Below are 20547 nucleotides of genomic sequence, written 5' to 3' on the forward strand. Positions count from 1 at the left end.
TTGTGTAGGTTTATTTGTAATTTTACATTTTTGTGTTTTAGATCTGATTCTCCAGGAGGCAGTGCAATCCAATATGGAACAGGTCATGGGGATGAAGAAGAGCAAATCAAAGGTGATGAAACTGGGCTGTTCTTATACCACAACAAGCAGAAGAAATCCACTCATTCTAGCCCTGCTTCCCAGTTAAACCATCACCTGGACAATTGTGATGGCCAGAACTGCCTTTTGTTTTGGGGATTGAACAAGGAGAAAATGCCTTCACTGGTCCAAATTGCAATGATGGTATTAGCTGTGCCTGCCTCAAGCGCACCTGTCGAGCGTGTGTTCAGTCATGGAGGGATTATTATTATGCGGCCCCATCGTTCCCACTTAGTACTAACATCTTGGCAAACCTTATTTTCTGTAAATGCAACACATTTTAGACAGTTTCAATTAAACTGAATTAGACAGATTGGATTATACATCTGGATTTTAAAAGTTTTGTGTAAGCAACACAATTTTATTTTCAGATATGAATGTAGCACACATATGCATATAATTAATATATAGCAAATGTATAATGAATAAGATACATAATATATGTATACAAGTTAATCTTTTCTGTGCAAAAATAAATATGTAACGAAAAAATTAACCTCTATTTATTTTAGTACTGTGACTTGACTTGACTTGAAACTTATCACGACTTGACTTGATTTGTTTGAACTGTGACTTGAGACTTGATGGTTAAGACTTGAGACTTGCTTGGACTTGACCACGTGTGACCTCTGCTATTATTATATTATTATCACGCACTGCAGCAGGAACAATAACAAACTACTCAATGAAGGGAGAAGCACTATATAATTTAGTCTATATAACTTAGCCTTTTAAGAGAATGTAAAATGCAACACTAAATTAATTTCTTATGTATGCTTGGAACAGTTCTGTTCATACCGCTATTTTGTAGTTGTGACGACGACGCGTTTATCTGACGCCACTTCCGGTGTAACTGCTTTGAATTTTTGAAAACAACGAGAATATATTTGCGGTTGTTTTCACGCCATAAAACGGGCGATTTAACTATTCTTTGCGACTGGTAAAATAACATTTAATCAGTACTGTCTAGGTTTACATCTGAGGTTAAAAAATATCGCGCTGAAGTAACATATATAAGTTAGTTATATATCGCTAACAATATGATGGCTACAACTGTCTGCTAATAATGGATATTATTACAGTATACCATGGGCAAATAATGCATATATAACGATTATTTGATATTGTAGTAGAGTAATATGTGAGCTGTCAAGTGTAGTAACCGTCACTGTGTTTTTTGATTATTTGATATTGTAGTAGAGTAGATAATAATAATATGTGAGCTGTCTAGTGTAGTAACCGTCACTGTGTTTTTTGATTATTTGATATTGTAGTAGAGTAGATAATAGTAATAATATGTGAGCTGTCTAGTGTAGTAACCGTCACTGTGTTGTTTGGATGGTTTTGCAGCTCAGTATGGCATCCATCAGAGACTATAATGTTGTGGAGCAGTTCAACAGCAGACTGGAGGAGATCAGGGCTAAACTGCTGGTTCAGGCCATGGGAGAGGAGCTCAATGACAGGGTGGCAGAGCTCTGTCAGGAACACAGGCACTACATGAAGTCCGTCTTGGGTAAGAGATGCACAGGGTTGTTGTTTTGTGTTTGCCATGGACTATCAGGGTTTGAGTTGAATGTGCAAGTGTTACTGTTTATATACATTTTATAAAGATTACTTGTGGAATGGAAATTAAAGTAGGACATGTATCTGTCATTATAAACCATCTGCATTTAAAAAAGGTTAGGTGATATGGTGAAAAATGAATTATATTGTATGTATATGACGTTTGTATTTGCTCTGAAAACCTTTTTGTTGTTGGTATTATTATTTTCTTAATTTATTGAATTATAGTTTTGGATAGATCACTTAAACTGATTCACAGAAACTTAATAGCCAAATAAAAAAATCATAATGATATTCACAATTAAGCTTTTTACGAACAAAAACTCATCATCAAACATCAATGACTTGTACATAAGGGTACTGTCATTTTAGACACGTCCAAAACTGTTGCAACAGAGATGGAAATACAGTATTTAAATGCATGAATTGTTTCCATCTTTGTTGCCACAGTTTTGTTAGTGCCTTTATCTGTTCTAAAGAAGGGGGTGTCCCAACACTTTTGTCCTTATAGTGTCTATACAAGTCATTGGTGTTTGGTGATGAGTTTTTGGCTCAAGGTCTGCATATAAAGTCACACCAGAGGAGTTCAGCTGGGATCAGGACTTGGCTTTCTGCAGACCAGTCAAGTTCTTCCACACTGACTCAATCAATCAGGTCTTTTTGAACCGTGCCTTATACACAGAGGCACTGTCATGTTAGACTATAGAAAAGGGACCTGTCCAAACTGTTGCTATAAAATTAGAAGCACACAATTCCCTAGAATATATATATATATATATTAGTTTTTTTTATTCTTTTTCTTTCTACATAGGTACTTGTTTAAAGAAATGCAAGGAGGATGAAACCATTTTTGACATGATACAGACATACAAAGAAGGTGAGAAGTTGATTTGCACACTTGCTTGATATTTTAATAACAGCAATCTAATATTGTGTTGTCTGGATTTGTCAGTTGAATGACTGCCATGATATTTCCTTTCTTTTATTATTAGATTTGAAAGAGAAAACATCTTTACAGAAAGAGAAGAGCGCTGAACACCTTGAGGTTGTGTCGGAGATTGAAGACAAAGAGCATCACAAAGCGCTCTTATTCCAGAGAATTGAGAAGCTCAAGAAGGATCAGGCCAAAAACAGGGAATGTGTGTAATCCTTTCTTTTTTCTCATGCACCTTCATGTTAATGTGTAGTGGACTAAAGTTAAAGTAAGGGAGGTAGAGAGAGTGATCCATTACAGATGAGTGAGTTTTAAAATCATTGCAAAGAAACACTCACAATGATGATTCATTTGTGAAGCATTTACTGTAAATATTTCTGAATGAAATGCTGTATGTCCAGTAAACAAATAGTATGTGTTTTGTTTATTCATATTTGTTCATTAATTGAATGTGAAGTCTTTTTTCTGTATATGACTGTTAGGTGACAGACACAATGGACAGGTTTATTATTGCTTTCTATCCAACCTGATGTTAATAATGTTTCTTTTATGAATTTTTACAGTGATTCAGTCACAAAACAAAGCCAACAAGGACAGACTGAAGAAGCTGAACAAATGTAAAGACATCTTTCAGAAGCACCTCTGTCTTGAGATCAGAAAAATCCAAGGTAAAGCTTTGTGTTTAACTTTAACATACAGTGTGACTGAAGTATTTTTTTTTTTATTCTGTATTAGATGCATCATTCAAATAGACGGAGGTACAAATGTCTGAGACCACATTTAAAATCCGCGATTTTCTTTCATTTTAACCTTGAAATTAATAAAGTGTTGATTTGGCTCTTTTTCTAGGTCGGTAATCAAATGTAAGCAATTGAACTTTTCACTCAAATTGATGTTTCTGATTATATAATTTAAAAATAAAAGCATTTTTGCTTGTGGTCTTAATAACTTTCTTGAGGTCTTAAGGTTTGCTTCTGTATCATCAACATCTATGTTTATTTTAAGGTGAGAATCTGCAGTTTGTCTTCAGGAACATCAGTCATAAAGATCCAGACATGGTCCATGCCTTCCTCCTACAGCTCGATGCAGAGGGCGTTTACCACAGTAAATACCCATCTTTTATCTTTTGATCTATTTGCTGTCTTTGATTTGTGTAAAAACCATTAGTTACCAAAAAGAAATTAAGCATTTTGTTAAATATATTTTGGATTAGACTCAGGCATTGCATGTTTATACTGATAAATAGGAATAGTCATTTTATTACTTAATGATAAATAGTAAATTATTTATTACTTAAACTATTGTTCAAATTTGTGGTCGGTAAGAATTATTTTATTATTCTTATTCTTACCAAGGCTACATAAAAAAAAATAAAAATACAATAAAAACAGTAAATATTGTGATTATTACAATATAAAATAACTGTTTTGTACTGGAATGTATTTTAAAAATATGATTTTTTTTCCTGTGATGCAAAGTTGAATTTTCAGCATCATTGCTCCAGTCTTCAGTGTCACATGATCCTTCAGAAATCAGAAAGCATTTATTTGAAATATAATTTTTTTTGGTAACATAAATGTCTTTACTGTCCTTTAAAAAAAAATCAATGTAATGCTTCCTTGCTGAATAAAACTATTATTATTATTATTATTTTTTAAATCTTACTGACCACAAACTTTTGACCAGTAGTGTATAATGGCTAACAGAACTAAGGTATACTGTGATCATATTTTCCCCTCAGTCATCTCCTGTGACCCTCCGCTGGAGAAAATGGCACATCTAGAGCGCAGACTGCAGGAGACCAACAACTTCTCTGCTTTCCTTGCTAACATCCGGAGAGAGTTTGTGGCACTTCACAGTGGTGCGAAGACAGCCTGACTGATGAACAAAAGCTGATTTTTCATTTCAGATGCATTTGAAACAAACGGTCAGAGACCCAGACACCATATCTATAGGCATGATTAGCACACAGATTGAGCTTTTATTTACCTAAACCATCAAGAGTTACTTAATATGAAATATTTCATATTTTTTGTTACATTCACTGATTTTTCATTTTAAGTCATAAAATAAAAAAAGTCTTAAAGTGCTTTGAAATTTCTTAATTTTATACTACAGTGACTTAAATGTCTAAAACATTTGCATTGCTTTATGTAAATAAATTTTTCACAATAAAGTTCTAATAATGGATTTAATTTGTAGGCTTCCTTTCATGAAAACAAAAACACAGAGAAATTGTCTTTTCCAGACATTATGGAAATGTTTGTAGCGAATACATTTATACTCTGCTCTAAAATATTTAATCGGCTAGAATCTGATCATCATATTCATATTAATTCATGATTTGTGAGTGAATTGTTCTTTGGAGTTAATGAATCATTTAAATGGTTTTCTAAATTCCTTTTTCCAGTAATTGCATGAAGTGTGTTTAACCCTACAGCACGAGTGAATCACGATTCAGTGGCGTCGAGGTCAGTGACCTTTTCCATCACATGCTCTTTTGATGCTAAGCTTCAGAGGACTTCATCTCAGTGAAAACAGGCAGCTCTTCCACATACGTGGACGGGAAATGTCCTCTCTGTCCGTTCAGCTCACCGAACCACCAGCCCGTGTCGTCCTTCTGAAAGATATCCAGTACGTCTCCTGCCAGATTGAAGAGGGAGAGTCAACAGAAAGCAGGTGCTGAGGGATGATGTATTAAGATGAACTGCCATATTACCTTCATTAATGTTTAACTCATCCTCTCTTTCTGACGTGAAGCTGTATAAAGCCTTGCATCTGCCGATTGAGTGGAATTCTGAGCCTGTTTAGTGATTTAACACAAAAATGAAATGAGTATGTGTGTTAACAAATCGAAGGTAAACATGTTTTGCTCGCCGTTTACCTTTATGCTCTTCAGATTCGGACATGCATCCGTTAACCAGGCCGCTCTGTTGCTCGTCTGTGTTGTTATGCGTGACATCGGTCGTCTCAGTCGAGGGCTCTTCACTTGTCGTATCGGGGCTTTGGTTGGTCAGCGCACTCTTATTGATCACAGCGCTCCTCATGGACTGACGTGATCTGAACGGAGTCTTTTTGATCCTTACCGGTCGAGAAAGCTGCACCACGCTGTGCTCGCAGTCCTGGAGCAAAACCAGAGAGAGAGTTTAAAAACTCATGCAACATATAGATGGGTTTTTTGTCTAAATTGGGCTTATTAAAATTGCAATACTGTCTCTCTCCACCCAGCAGCCTCGGGGAAAACCCACATATTATAGTCAAAAATATGTTGGCCGTTTAAAAGGAACAGCATAAACAAAACATTATGCTAAACTAGTGATGACCTAGTTTCTCAATGAACTCTTATTACATCTTTTTCCTGTCCTGGATATATCAAGATTATATGAATACATGATAGGATCAAATGAATCAGCCAAGATTTAAAGGAGTGTCTTTTGACACTAGAGACACTAACCATATTTAATTTTTATTTATTTTTAAAGAAATGTTTTATCAGTCCCCCTGAAGTACCTACAGACTTTTTTGTTCAACGTTTTTTTTGTGTTGTTACTAAAAAAAAAATTGTTACTCCTAAATGTTTGAATGTAAAAACCATGCTGAAAATAATTTGACTAAAATAAAATAAATGGTTTGCACTTAAAATGCATGCCGATAATAATTTGACTGAAATAAAATAAGTTGTTACTCAAAGGTTTGCACTAAAAAAGCATGCTGATAATAATTTTGCTCAAATAAAATTAAATATGCATACTGATAATAAATTTATCAACATAAAATGAAGAAAAAAATGTACTCACAAAAGCTTGCACTTAAAATGCATGCTGTTAACAACTTGACCAAAAACAAAAAAAAAACGATATTCCCAGAAGTTCATACTTTAAATGCATGCTGATAATAATTTTATTCAAATAAAACGGTATGCTTCTAGTACTAAATAGGTGATTTTTCCGCAAGCTCACCTTTTCTTTCCATTTAGTGATGCTGTCACTGAATCGATGTTTTGATTTTGGTTTGCCCTCTATCTCCGCCAGACTGTGAGTCAGTTTGCAATGCGTCGCCTCCAAAAGGTCCAGTTTGAGGATGGCCTACAGAGAGAGAGAGAGAGAGCGGTCAATGTACAGATTGTAACAACTTTTTTATTAAATACCTTTACATGTTTCATTATACAGGGATCAAAACAATGATTTTTTTTGTGACAAATTTGAAGCAAAGCAAAGTTATGATTAATATTCAACAGAGCATTGGAATGGAATGTAACATCTGACCTCATCCAGTAACTGTTCCGTTTCCTCCAGGTTTTTTTGATTAGAGAAGTTTGGCTGTTCTGTATATACTTTCACCATTTTCTCTAAACCTGAAATCCAGATTTATGTGTCAGTGTTGAGCTAAATGTCATATAATGAACAATATAAACAGGACAGAACCACCTAATAAGATCTCTGAGGAATAAACCAGTTCTGTTTAAAGGGGGTCATATCATACTTTAAATTCAGTTCCCTGACGTCTAAAGTAGTTTTTCATGAACTTCCTATACAGTTTTCTCTCCGAGTAGTTCTTCTGGTATTTAGGAATAACAGTATCTGTCCTGTTTCTTTGTTTTTATCTAAATGCCCTGGCAGGCAGATTTCTGGACACCAGTAGGTGCCTTTGACATGTTCCTTCAACTTAAATGTTGAATGAAAATGTGATGACCCTTTTAAATCACATACGCTCAGCTCTGAATCACGGTATCTACAAGATCCAAACCTTCTCTGTCACTTTTTGTTTTCGTGATGCAGTCCTCCAGACGCTGAAGTTTGGTCCTGATGGCATCTTTCCTTCTGTCTTTTCCCATGACTGTTTTTCCTTCTTCCTCCTGCATAAACACACACAAACAGCAACCCATTTCATATCAATTCTGCAACACACATTTGTGTTGTAAACTCAGAAAGGCTTACAAAGTAGTCAGCCATGAGAAATTCAGCTTTGCTTTCATCCACTGTAGCAGTGACGTCCTCGACCAGCGACTGAATGTCCTTCTCCACATCAACTTTGCGTACGGCCTGCTCGATCTGTTTATGACTCTGTTAGCAAAAACATTCAGCAAATGCAAATCCACCAATAAGACTGACCTGAAAGTCAGTTTAATCGCTTCAAGAAATGTTAAAATAAAAGACATCGTTGCTAGGTTTAAATGAATCTTCAGTTGAGCTGGGGGGTTTTTTTTCATATTAAATTGAAAATGCTTAAAATGCCGTCTTTTAAAGTTGAATTTGAATTAAGGCAGAAAATTCTTTAAAAATTCAAGGGGTAAGACATTTGTCTGTAGCTTTTTTATGAATACACACACTGCAAAAATGCTTTTATTACTTAGATTTTTGTTTTGTTTCCAGCCAAAATATCTAAAAATTCTTGAATCAATAAGGATTTTCTAGACAAGTAAAATAGTCTTGTTTTCAGAAAAAAACAAGTCAAAATTAAGTGAGTTTTTGCTTAGAACAAGCTAAATAATCTTGTTTTCTGTTTGAAATAAGATTATTTTGCTTACCCCATTGGCAGATTATTTAGCTTATTCTAAGCAAAAACTCACTTAATTTTGACTTTTTTTCTGAAAACAAGATTATTTTACTTGTCTAGAAAATCCTTCTTGATTTAAGAATTGTTAGATATTTTGGCTGGAAACAAGACAAAAAAATAAGAACTTTTTTGCAGTGCATATATATATATATATATATATATATATATATCATGAAATTGTTAAATTATATAAAATCTATAGTAGAATACATGAATTTAAATTACATACATTTTATTATATTTATTGAATTAACTTTAACTTTTAATTATACACTCTTAAAAATAAATATTCTTTATTGGCAGCAATGATTCCAAGAACCTTTACCATCCCGATATGTTTAGGAATTAATACCAACGCTTCATGCACGAACGTCAGCTCCAGACAAAGTAAGTATCACGCGTTTGTTTTCCAAATTGCCCTTCTGAAAGAGCTTCTTGGCACTCTGTAAGGCTTATTGCTAAAGCTATCATTGTCTCGTGTGTTTGCACTGATGCTATCTTCAAGTGCTATCAGAATGATCGTGAAGGAATGTGGTAGTTAAAAGATGCATATGAAACATCAGAGACTTATTTTACATCTTGTGAAAAGGGGCATAATAGGTCCCCTTTAAATTTGTTCTAAAGCCTTCAAAACGGTCTAAATATTAAAGAATAAAACCATTTTAAATTGTAGTTTTAATTATTTTAATAATAAAATAGATTTAGAATTTTTTATATTTATTAAAGTAGATAATATTGAAGCCAAATATTTATTTATCTTTATGAAAATATTAAAAATTATGTGTGGACCTTTTGTGGCTCTGTAGGCTAAATTATTATTAGTAATATTATTGTTTTATTTTTTTATAATGTTTTTTTAATTCATTTGTGGCCATTTAAACTCAAATGTACACTTGTAAATTCAAAGGGAGCATCTAAAAAACTGAATTGTCCCCAGCACTGGTGAACCTGTTACAGTTACTTGCAGTGTTCATTTACTCACGTGAATGACGGTCTGTGCGTAGACAGTCATGAAGAGACTGTACTTGTCTAGGGTGTTGGACAGAGTCTCTATTCTTTGCTTCTCCAGCTCCTGAACAATCTGAAATGCAGAACTGAATCAGTCAAAATGCAATGGATTTCAGAGAAGATGAAAATGCAAAGATGTGGAAATCAGCAGGAACCTGATAGCAGGTTTTCAGCGTGTTCTCCAGCTTCAGTCGGATGTGGTGACCCTCCATGTTGGTGTTAAAATATTCCTCATCAACTTTGACCTGAAGCTCTGCTGATTTAGTCAATCTGTTCAACATCTAGATGAAAACAATGTCACAAACATACCTGTAAATTGCTTTTCCCTATAGCATAGCCAATTAACCATCATATTTACCTTCTGTTTTTCCTTCTCTGTAGAGATTTGCTTATTTTTCTCCACAAAGCTGAAGAGAGCTTCATGTTCTCTTGTCAAACCAATCAGCTTTTTTTTCAGCTGTAAAAACACATTTCTGCTCAAAATGTATCCTCCTCATGGCAAAACAAGATGCAAAAGTACTTTTGGAATCCCACGTTAATATAGGTTTGTCTGGTCAAATCTCTCAGAATTAGATAAACATACTAATAGCTGTACCTTTTCTTACCTTAACTTGTTCACTCCAGTTTGTAAGAACAAGCTTCCCAGACTTTTCAACGGCATTGTCAAGCTGTGAACATACGAGACTTACTGTAGTGTAAACATGCTGCTGTAAATCTTAATATAAATATATGCTTAAACATTAAAGTAGTAGTTCACCCAGAAATTAAAATGTACCAATGGATGCTCTGCAGTGAATGGGTGCCGTCAGAATGAGAGTTCAAACAGCTGATAAAAACATCACAATAATCCACACCACTCCAGTCCATCAGTTAATGTGTTGTTAAGAGAAAAGCTGCATGTTTGTAGGAAAAAAATCCATCATGAAGATGTATTCAAACTATTTTGATAGAAACTGTTGATTCCTGCTGGTCCTCTATCCATAATGTTGCTTTTTCCAGTGAAAAAGTAATCTTGTCTGAATCGGGAGAGAAATATGAACAGATCAAGCACTGTGAAAACAGTCCAAAACAAATATGTGGATGAATTTTGATCTGAAAGGACAACAGGACTTGGACTTTTCACTGGAGGAAGTATTATTATGGATTATGGACTCATATTTTTGCCAGAAGTGAGGGTTTAAAGTTAAAGATGGATTTTTTTTTTTTTTTTTTTTTTTTTTTTTTTTAACAAACATTCAGCTTTTCACTTCACGATACATTAACTGATGGACTGGAGTGGTGTGGATTATTGTGATGTTTTTATCAGCTGATTGGACTCTCATTCTGACGGCACCCATTCACTGCAGAGGATTCACTGGTGAGCGAGTGATGTAATGCTGCCTTTCTCCAAATCTGTTCTGATGAAGAGACAAACTCATCTACATCTTGGATGGCCTGAGGGTGAGTGCATTTTCATTTTTGGATGGACTATTCCTGTAAGTGGCATACCGGCCTTTTTCTTTTCCCGTGTTCATCTAGGATTTGACGGATTTCCTGAATAGCATCTTGGCTGAGAGCATTTCCCAGTATGCTGAAAGAATAAGCCTGATATAAATACTGTACACAGCAACACACATGAATAATAAAAAGAGGCTGATCCAGTGCAGTGTCGTACCGGTGGGCATCTGCTGAGGCGTACATTTCATCGGATATGAAAGACCACGCACGATATGTGGAGCTTTGAGGAGGAAAAACTGTCAATGAGTTTGCAAGGCAAGTGCATCAAATATTAACCTGCACGGCTGACACGGTCAACATGACGTGCAAAATTTAGTCTTATTTTCCAGTTACACTATATAAAAAGCTACATGAAAAGCAACACTATATACTGTAAGATACTAAATATTGTTTTTAGAAAATGTATTATGTCTTGCACTTGTTTTTCACTTTTTTTAATACTTTTAATAAAAAAATTTAGTGCATTAAGACAAAATACACTCATATTAAAGATATGAGATCTAATAACTTATTTGTTGCTTTACAAGTAAATTCAGCTTGTTTAAAATATTTTTTTATATTTTGCTATATAATTTAAAATATATAAAAAATATTTAATAAATTCCTTCTACTTAATTTTCATGTTTTAATGTTTGCTCCTAAAAGATATTTCCTGATTTTAGGATTAAAAATATTTTAGATATATTCGTGCAAACCTCACCAAATGAATTGAAAAAAATAAAAAATTGAATATCTAAAAATATATTAGTGGATATTTCCTCGCAAAGTTTTTTTTTTTACTGTTTTAAAAGATGTAGATTTTTTTAAATAATGTTTTTTATTCATATTATATCTAGCTTGCACTCCTGAGGTTGATTAGATAGATATCACTCACTTGTCACACATCTCTTTCGAGACTTTAAGAAGTTTCCCTGCGATCTTCTGAAGTCCTTTCGAGTAGTTGATCTCCAGTTCAGATCTAGTTTCACAGAAAACAATGTCTGTTGTATTAGTCAAGCTTGTTTGCAGTGAGATTCTGCTCTGAATATTTCAAGGATTTCAGGGTTTGGAGAACTGCTGTATTCTTTTCCATTGCATTTTCTTCTCTTGAGAATGGAAAGTCGAGTATGTTCAGTGTTTTAGAGGTCAAGTACTACAACAACCTCAAGAGAAGAAGAGCAGAGATCATGTTACCTTTGCTGAAAGACGGCCAAGAGCTCTTTGCAGAAAAACTCGCCATTCTTAGAGATTCTCTTCAGATCCTGATACAGCAGATTATACTGAAACACAATATACAACCTAATTAAACAACAAACCATCTATCTATCTATCTATCTATCTAGCTATCTATCTAGCTATCGTTCTAGCATTCTATTGATCAAAAGAATAGCAATGCCCTAGCAACCTAGCAGAAGACCATAGTAACCACTCCGGACATCTTTGAAACTGCATCTAGAAATCAATCAGTCGATCTGCCTTGTCTCTCTGTCTAAACTTTCAGATGGATTTTTAAAACTTTTTAGTGGACGTTTTCAGCCAAGCTTTGTCAAGTTGACAGCAAAGTCCAGACAAACTTAACTCTTCTAGTTAATAATAATCAATTCTTCTGCCAAGTGTTTTATAGAGTGATATTGTGAAGCAGACATACCCCATTATGCTCTACCACAGATATCAAGTTAATAGTTGGATATATTTGTTTTAACAGTAGAGTTAAGAGAATGAAACGGCTTTGGACTCACAGTACAGCTGCTCAGCGGGTCCTTCATCTTCACACTGGTCGTTCTTTAACTCTGCAGATCAAACTTTGACCCTGTCCGTTCCTGGAGAATGCATGCGGAAATCAGCTTTGTGCCTGTGCAAGATTACGGCATCATTAACCCTCCATAAAACCAGAGGAGTGGCGGAATGCAGCTTCAGTCTTTGCTATAGCAATCAATGTTTCACTTTTGTCAGCTGGTTTAATGTTTGTCTTGATGGTGCCAGCAGACAGTACTATAATAATCAACCATTCAAAAGTCTTGAAACATCTATCAAACACCACCCCTACACTTCAGAATAATAGTTAATCAATAAAATATGAAATAACAAAAATGGAAGTATGTGCTTTTAAAAATTATAATTTCAAAACATAGTTTTCGCACTGATGCCTCTGAATAATTACTTTGGCTTGCTTTCACTCTGAGGTCATCCAAGATGCAGATGAGTTTGTTTCTTCATCAGAACAGCTTTGGAGAAATGTAGCATTACATCACTTGCTCATCAACCTCTACAGTGAATGGGTGCCATCAGAATAAACAGCTGATAAAAATTGCTCCAGTCCATCAGTTGACGTCTTGTGAAGTGAAAAGCTTCATAAGTAAATGTTCGTTGTTTGGTTAGCTTTTCCTTTAAAAGAAGTTTAAAGGAATCCTAGATAATGATATAGAGACCAACATTTCTATAAAATGATTTACATTTATATATATTTCAGTTTTGATTTTTCTGTAGGTTCCAGCTCTGGGCAAAAAAAAAAAAAAAAAAAAAAAAAAAAAAAAAAAAATTGTTTTCTCTAGTCTTTGTCAACATTTTGTAAAGAAACGCATTAATGGCATCATTTATTACAATATATGACTTTTTAAAGAATGCTGGACTCTGGTCAGTTTTAGAATTCTGTGGTGAAATATTTGCATGATGATGCTGAACTGCAAATTGCAATAATGGTTGATTTGAAGGGTTAAACATCTGAATTCATTATCACACACACACACACACACACACAAAACTAGGTATTTATGCTGTAAGCAAGAAAGAGAGACTTCATTGAAATTTGTTGTTACATTGTATATATTTTTTTTCTTGTTAGTAGTACTTTTAGTGTAATAATGCTTTTTATAATTTGATATGCAAACAAAATCATAAAGAACTTAAAAATAAATTGAAATTGCCAGTATTTGCTAGCTGTTTGCTCTGTGTGTGCGATGAAAAATGATGTTTGTACATGGTTTTGAAGAACTAAGTGGATCAGATGAGCGCCACAACACTCTTGTAGCCAATCAGCAATAAGGGGGCGTCTCCGTTTATGATGGGGAGAAGAGAAAATGAACAAAAGGGAGATTTGTGGAAATACTGCAGATTAAAGAGAGACATTACCAAAGAGGAAATGTCAGAGGACTATCAATGGAAAAATAAGACAATGGCCAAAACCTGCCCTGAAACAGGTGTACGCCACTTCCTGTAGTTTAAATATGAATTATTGTGCACCTATAGCACTCTTCGCTGTCATTAAAACAGCATGCCACTGGAAAAGTGGTCAAGTACATCCACTACAAATTATGTCTAAATTCATATAGGCTAATTTTGGTTTAACTTCTGCATAATGACTTTATGTAATTTCAGTGCTTATCCATTAATTGAGAGCATATTATTTAATATAAATGTAATGTAAGTGTATATCGACATGAAAACAGAGTTTTAAATCTTTGTTTACTTTATTAATTTTCTTACTTGAGGAAAAAGTGTTCGTACGCAGGGGTCAGAGTTTGTGTGCAGGTGCGCAAATATTCCGGTCAAGTTTGTTTTTATATATCCCACCTTTTGCGTAGGAAGTGGCGTACGCCTCTTTCGGGGCAGGTTTTGGCCTGGCTCTTATTTTTCCATTGATAGTCCTCTTTTCATTTTCATTTTAACATATTAATAGGTTAATAGAATAATAAAATAAAGACCAAAGATTACCTGTTAGATTTACCCAAAACTAATTATATCCTATGTTTAACCACTACAGAGACATCAGAGCCAGAGGCAAATGTCAGAAGGACTAGCCGAGTTGAGGCTGCTCTCGTTGGGATACATGATCACTGAGAGCCCGCTGATCGCCTGGAGCTCACGTCTCCGAAATCAGTGAAGCACATTTTCAAATAGGCGCTGTCTTTATAAATAAACAGCAGATTTGAGTTTTAAAGAACTACATTCTTGCCTCAAATACATTTAAAACTACATTTCATGACACAATAACTAATATTTAAAAAAATTATGCGAATAAATGGGGCGTGAAGTCATCCAATCAGCATGTTCAGCACCCAAGTCCCGCCCCGAAAGTTCCAGACCTTTGAAAAAGTACTACCTCGTGAGCAGGTACTTTCTGAGGGGCAAATTTTTACCCAGAACTTTATTTAGATTCTGGTTCCTGTGGTGGAAACACACCGAGGACCGGCCCAAAGTCACTAGTTCCTGGGGAAAGTTCCTGCGGTAGAAAAGGGGCTTTTGTTTGTCTGGAGCAGGTGTGCTGGCAACTACAAACTCTTATGTCATCGCTTTTTAATTCGGTTCGGCTTTTTGTGATTGCCAAAATCCATGAATCTTCTTGTCACATGTGTAATGGATTTGTTACTTGGTCTATCGCGTTATTTAGGGAGCTCGGAGATGATCATGAAACTGCATTTGCGTGTTAATGAGGAGTCGACTTCAAAAGAGTCCTCGACTCTGAATAGCCGTAGTGTCGGGGTCGATTCCAGTAGCCCCTCACTGCAGAACAAAGATCAAGAGGGTGGGGTTGGATCCACATCTAGGGGGTGGAGATTGGTAGGTTTAGGGGTGGAGATGGGTGGGTTTAGGGATCAGGTGTGGAGACGGGTAGGTTTAGGGGTGGAGATGGGTGGGTTTAGGGATCAGGGGTGGAGATTGGTAGGTTTAGGGATCAGGGGTGGAGATTGGTAGGTTTAGGGGTGGAGATGGGTGGGTTTAGGGATCAGGTGTGGAGACGGGTAGGTTTAGGGGTGGAGATGGGTGAGTTTAGGGATCAGGGGTGGAGAGGGGTAGGTTTAGGGGTGGAGATTGGTAGGTGTAGGGGTGGAGATGGGTGGGTTTAGGGATCAGGTGTGGAGACGGGTAGGTTTAGGGGTGGAGATGGGTGGGTTTATGGATCAGGGGTGGAGAGGGGTAGGTTTAGGGGTGGAGATGGGAGGTTTTAGGGATCAGGGGTGGAGAGGGGTAGGTTTAGGGGTGGAGATGGGTGGGTTTAGGGATCAGGGGTGGATATTGGTAGGTTTAGGGGTGGAGATGGGAGGGTTTAGGGATCAGGGGTGGAGATTGGTAGGTTTAGGGATCAGGGGTGGAGATTGGTAGGTTTAGGGGTGGAGATGGGTGGGTTTAGGGATCAGGGGTGGAGAGGGGTAGGTTTAGGGGTGGAGATGGGAGGGTTTAGGGATCAGGGGTGGAGAGGGGTAGGTTTAGGGATGGAGATGGGAGGGTTTAGGCATCAGGGGTGGAGATTGGTAGGTTTAGGTATATGTAAGGTGGGAGGAGTTGTATCTTGATCCAACCTCGCCCCATGGATCTTGTGTTCTCGTCGATTCTAGCACTAGCATCTTGTTGTCGACTTCGTTGCTATGTCTAACCACTATCCACTACATCGATCTTAGCGGCTGCTCTAGACCTTGAGGATTATAGGTTTAAAGCTGATGTACTGGAGCATTTTAAGGTTTGACTCAAAGATGGTCAAATCTCTCAAAATATATAATCTTTCCAGCTGCAAACTCTCTTTAGAGGTGCTGTATCCCCACAACACCTTAACATAGGTTTCTTATTAGTTATCCTCTTTTCACTTTACTTTCACCCTTTCAACCTGCTGAAAAGATGAATGCAGGCTGCAACAGTGCCATATTAAAGAAAACTGCTTCAAAATACCATAAATTAACAATATCCCTCGCATCTAATCCTAAATGAGATAAACAGAGAGACAGATGCAGCCAAAACAGCCAGAGGGGTTTTGGTCTGTCGTGTTTATTTAAAATACATGGCAACATAATTCATTAGTACCGCTGATAATCAGTTTTCCAGCAAAGGCAGAGAATACAGTTTTTTTTTTTTTTTTTAAACCTTCGCCTTTTTTGACATCAAATGTAAACCACATAACACAGAAACCTGTCTGCAGTGCAAATAAGATGACGGTTAATTAACTGTAGTGCTTCTCCAGCTCAAAACAGACAGCAGCAGCGACCTTCCCAACACTGAAAGAAACAGCATCAAAACACTTGAATCAAAAGCTTTAAATAAAGCTCGGCTGAATGATGTTCAAATGCATGAGAAAAACCAGAAGAATCTTTTATTCTAAACTCAAAAAAGCTAATTAAAAAATAGACAACATACCAAATAAGACCAGTGTTTGGTTCCTCTTATTCATCAAAGTGCATGTAAGTGTGTTCATTCAAACGGTGTGATAGTTTGATATATTTCATAATCTCATATGTACCTTGTTTCTGAAGTGAGAGCACAATAATAAAACCAAACCTATTTTGAAATATGACTGGGATTCAATGAGAAATGATCATCAAATATAATCACGTGATATTAGATTCTTTATACCTGCTGACTTGATGTTATTAATCAGTAATCACTTGATAGTATAAGTCAAATCACATTGAAATACTTTTTTTTTTGGAAAAAACACTTTCCAAAGTCAGGCAAGCTTTCTCAATAAAATACACAATAAGTGTCCCTTTTCTTTTCAGCACCTGAAACACTGATACAGGCTTCCCATTATCAACGTACACTACCGTTCCAAAGACTTTTATTTTGAAAGAAATGAATACTTTTACTCAGCAAGGATGCATTAAATTGATCAAAAGTGAGACATTTACAATGTTACAAAATATTTCTATTTCAAATAAATGCTTTTCAAAAGAATTCTGAAAAAAGGCATCACTACATGTATTTCCACAAAAATATGAAGCAGCACAACTTTTTTCAACATTGATAATAAGAAATGTATGTTGAGCAGCATATTAGAATGATTTCTGAAGGATCATGTGACACAAGACTGGAGTAATGATGCTGAAAATTCAGCTTTGCATCACACAAATTAAATTTTCAAATATAATCAAGAAGAGAACAGTTATTTTAAATGACTTTAAATGAGTTTTGATTAAATAAATGCAGCCTTGATGAGCAGAAGGCACTTCTTTCAAAAACATCTCACCAACCCCAATCTTTAGAATGATAGTGTACTTGTGAAAATATGTTTGGTGAAGGAATGTCATTGATTCGTCATAAACCACTAGTTCATTTGAACAAATGATTATTTTGAGTGAATTTTAAATCACTGTTACCCCATTCCACGAAAATGATGCTGTTGCTCGTGTCGGAGCTGGAGAATCTGTGAATCTCTCAATTTAAATCATGCAAGTGATTGTTACTGCATAACCTTCCTACAAATAATTATAGTGCATCGCTCTGCTTAAACGTAGAATCTGAAGTTGCCTTGCAACGTCACAAAAATAAAACCAGCGTGTTCACAAGATAAATGTGAGTCACCAAATTAAACATTTCCAGTTTAGACTGCTTTGATGACAATAATCAAAACTACATGTTTTGATGTTATCATTTCCTTATTTGAAACCAGCAGATTTAAGGCCACACACATTATATGCAAATACAAAAGCAGATGTGAATACTTGCAGATGCAGTGCAAGTCAAACTGGCAAGAAACCCAGCTAACAAAAATATGTTCGGAGAATGTTTTATACCTTTCAGGTTATGAAAAGACATTTCTAATTTTCTATGAATATTCAAAATGTCCAGTAAAAAAAAAAAAAAAGTAAAATGTTTTTATTTCTTGGTTATACAAACATTAACAGTCCATTTTATAATTTTGCAAACATTATGGGAGCATTACCGTTGAACGCTCTGAAACAAATACCATTCGAACAAACCTTGAATGAATATCCGATATTTCAGGGGGGAAAAAATCATGAATGGTATATCATCATGGTATAACCGTTTTTTGCTAACATTATTAAAGATCAAATAACTTCAAACATTCTTTTAATGTTACTGGAAGAATGTTTGTTCATAACTTTTGACAGGGGTTTGCCAGAATGTAGCCAAAGTTATGAGAAGTTACTAATGTCGGCACTAGTAAACTATCAGGCTGCGTCCGAAATCGCATACTACTTGTACTTCTCGACCGTTAAAAAAGTACGTTCTATATAGTATGAATGGAATTCGGACGTACTACATCCGCCATGTTCATGAAGTCATCTCATCGATTTACAACGGTTAAACTTTAATAAGTCAGCCGTTTACTTTGATTATTTTAAACAAGTGCAATTTAACCACAATGAACAACGATTTTCTTGAGGTACTTGCACTTGAAAACAGCCGCGTCGCCGCTTTCCGCCATTTTTCGAATATGACGCCTCCTCTCCCGTGGCCTCATGGGATAGTAAAGTGTCCATCGTATGCCTACTACAGAATTCGGGCGGAAGTAGTAGGTCATCCGGGTAATTCTCGCCTACTGTTTTTCGAAACTATGAATTTGGACGTACTACTCGCCTCGCATACTGTTTTTTGCATACTATATAGTAGGGACGTATGCGATTTCGGACGCAGCCTCAGTGTTGTTGGAGTAGCTAGCTAGCTAAAACAGTTTAACTAACTTGCTTCAACTTGCAAGATTCTGTTCAAAATATTGTGCTTTGAATTGCAATTTCTTTTGGGATGCACAAAAAGTTTTTGACATTCACATACTGTGCTTGCATATGGTATGTTTTGGGAAACGTTTTTGCATGTTTGTCTTAACGTTTTTTAAATGTACATTTAAAAGTAATGTTCCCATAATGTTTGAAAATTGTCAAATAAAATAAGTAACGCTCGCAAAACCAAGAAAAAAATGTTAACTTTAAAACATTTTTAAAAACTACACTTTGAACATTCAGCAAAACGTTCATAGAACGTATTTTTGTTAGCTGATAAATGCGTTTAACTACAGGTGGACAGCTGAAGTTCCAACAACACAACTTTGCGATGCATTTTGCATATGTTTGTTGGACCTTGTGACCATAGTTGGCTAGTAATGCTTTTAGGAAACACACCCAGAGCGGTTCTAGACTGGGCACCAGCTCCAGCACCAACATCTTGTCGTGGAAAAGGGGAACTTATGTTAAAAACAAACAAATGCAAATTTATTAAAGATACAAAAATTAATAAATAGAAAATAACACTAAACCAAGAAAACTACTGTTCCCATGATGCCAGAATACATGACCGCAGCAGCATGCTCACGTGATTATGAAAGAAAGAACGGCGCTTTCATTCACTTGCTTGAAAGAAAAGAGTGAGCCGCACTGAATCTAAAAGGTGCTTCAATAAAGAATGTCGCAGGATAAACAACCACAAAAACAAAAGCCAACGAATGGCACACAAAACATCTGGGGGAAATGGTGAAAAGCGACCAACTGAAACCGCATTTACATTATTGAGAAGTTCCAGTACGGGACCGGTAATGTTCATACATGATTTGACACAACGGAGAGTGATGCAGCTGGGGCCCAGTGAAACGTCCTCTACGCTGGGTGGACGGTTAGTGTTCGTCTGGGCACGGGGACGAGGACAGGTAGCCGTTGGTGCCGTTGGTCCCGTTAGTGTGGTGTTTCTGAGGAGGAGGAAGAACCTCGTCTTCATCAGAGCTGGACTCAATGTCACTGCGGTCATCCTTTGACACCTAGCAAGGGTAGCGAGATGGTTAAGATGACAGTATTTTCTATATCTGGCACTCTATTTTGACAATTAGAATAGACTGTTTGCTTCTAATCACCTTAGTTTGACAGATAGATATTTGAGGTCAATAAAAGAAATCTCTTATGCTCACAAGGCTGCATTTATTTGATCAAAAATACGGTACAAACCGTCTTCTATCGGAATATATTTTCAAATGTAATTTATTCCTGTGATGCAAAGCTGATTTTTTTTTTGCTTTTGCATTCTTCGATGAATAGAAAGTTCAAAAGAACAGCATTTATTTGAAATAGAAATCTTTTGTAACATTTTAAATGTCTTTACTGTCACTTTTGATCAATTTAATGTGTCCTTGGTGAATAAAACTATTAATTTCTTAAAAA

At 35.8% G+C, this 20547-nt stretch overlaps 3 protein-coding genes across 7 annotated transcripts in view; 1 reads left to right on the forward strand and 2 right to left on the reverse strand.

Moving 5' to 3' along the window:
• The first annotated feature begins 962 nt into the window (after positions 1-962).
• Positions 963-10951, forward strand: spc25 (SPC25 component of NDC80 kinetochore complex). Of its 5 annotated transcripts, none has more exons than XR_013784784.1 (10): positions 969-1078; positions 1489-1651; positions 2513-2578; positions 2694-2840; positions 3199-3303; positions 3641-3739; positions 4377-4562; positions 5076-5314; positions 10439-10639; positions 10718-10951. XR_013784784.1 is itself a non-coding variant. In XM_079426767.1 (8 exons), the coding sequence occupies exons 2-7, from the start codon at positions 1495-1497 to the stop codon at positions 4511-4513; spliced, it is 711 nt and encodes a 236-aa protein (XP_079282893.1). In that variant the 5' UTR covers positions 963-1078; positions 1489-1494; the 3' UTR covers positions 4514-4562; positions 5076-6473. The 5 variants fall into 5 exon arrangements, 2 of the variants coding, with proteins under 2 accessions (XP_079282893.1, XP_079282892.1); XR_013784785.1 differs by having other exon boundaries at positions 4377-4496; XR_013784786.1 differs by lacking the exons at positions 10439-10639; positions 10718-10951 and adding an exon at positions 5535-6467.
• Positions 5142-12441, reverse strand: nostrin (nitric oxide synthase trafficking; the record flags this gene model as incomplete). Its single annotated transcript, XM_079426764.1, has 16 exons — positions 5142-5278; positions 5355-5438; positions 5520-5757; positions 6595-6720; positions 6901-6989; positions 7382-7490; positions 7573-7698; positions 9174-9272; positions 9355-9480; positions 9558-9656; positions 9805-9867; positions 10688-10769; positions 10854-10916; positions 11571-11654; positions 11870-11955; positions 12415-12441. The coding sequence occupies 16 exons, from the start codon at positions 12439-12441 to the stop codon at positions 5142-5144; spliced, it is 1638 nt and encodes a 545-aa protein (XP_079282890.1).
• A 3953-nt stretch (positions 12442-16394) lies between these two features.
• cers6 (ceramide synthase 6) overlaps positions 16395-20547 on the reverse strand; it is a 40665-nt gene continuing 36512 nt past the window's right edge. Inside the window, exon 11 of the mRNA XM_079426476.1 lies at positions 16395-20150. Coding sequence (XP_079282602.1) covers positions 20010-20150 — 141 coding nt within the window. The 3' untranslated portion in view covers positions 16395-20009. The remainder of the gene's footprint in view (positions 20151-20547) is intronic.

Source organism: Barbus barbus (assembly GCF_936440315.1).
Source record: "Barbus barbus genome assembly, chromosome: 10".
NCBI classification, from domain to species: Eukaryota; Metazoa; Chordata; class Actinopteri; order Cypriniformes; family Cyprinidae; genus Barbus; species Barbus barbus.

What these genes read in the sequence shown, in the direction of transcription:
- spc25 (XM_079426766.1), top strand. Translation starts at nt 1,495, where the DNA reads ATGGCATCCATCAGAGACTATAATGTTGTGGAGCAGTTCAACAGCAGA. An exon ending in CTACATGAAGTCCGTCTTGG is followed by an intron (nt 1,652 to 2,512) that starts GTAAGAGATGCA and finishes CTTTCTACATAG; the next exon opens with GTACTTGTTTAAAGAAATGC. An exon ending in TCAGGCCAAAAACAGGGAAT is followed by an intron (nt 2,841 to 3,198) that starts GTGTGTAATCCT and finishes GAATTTTTACAG; the next exon opens with TGATTCAGTCACAAAACAAA.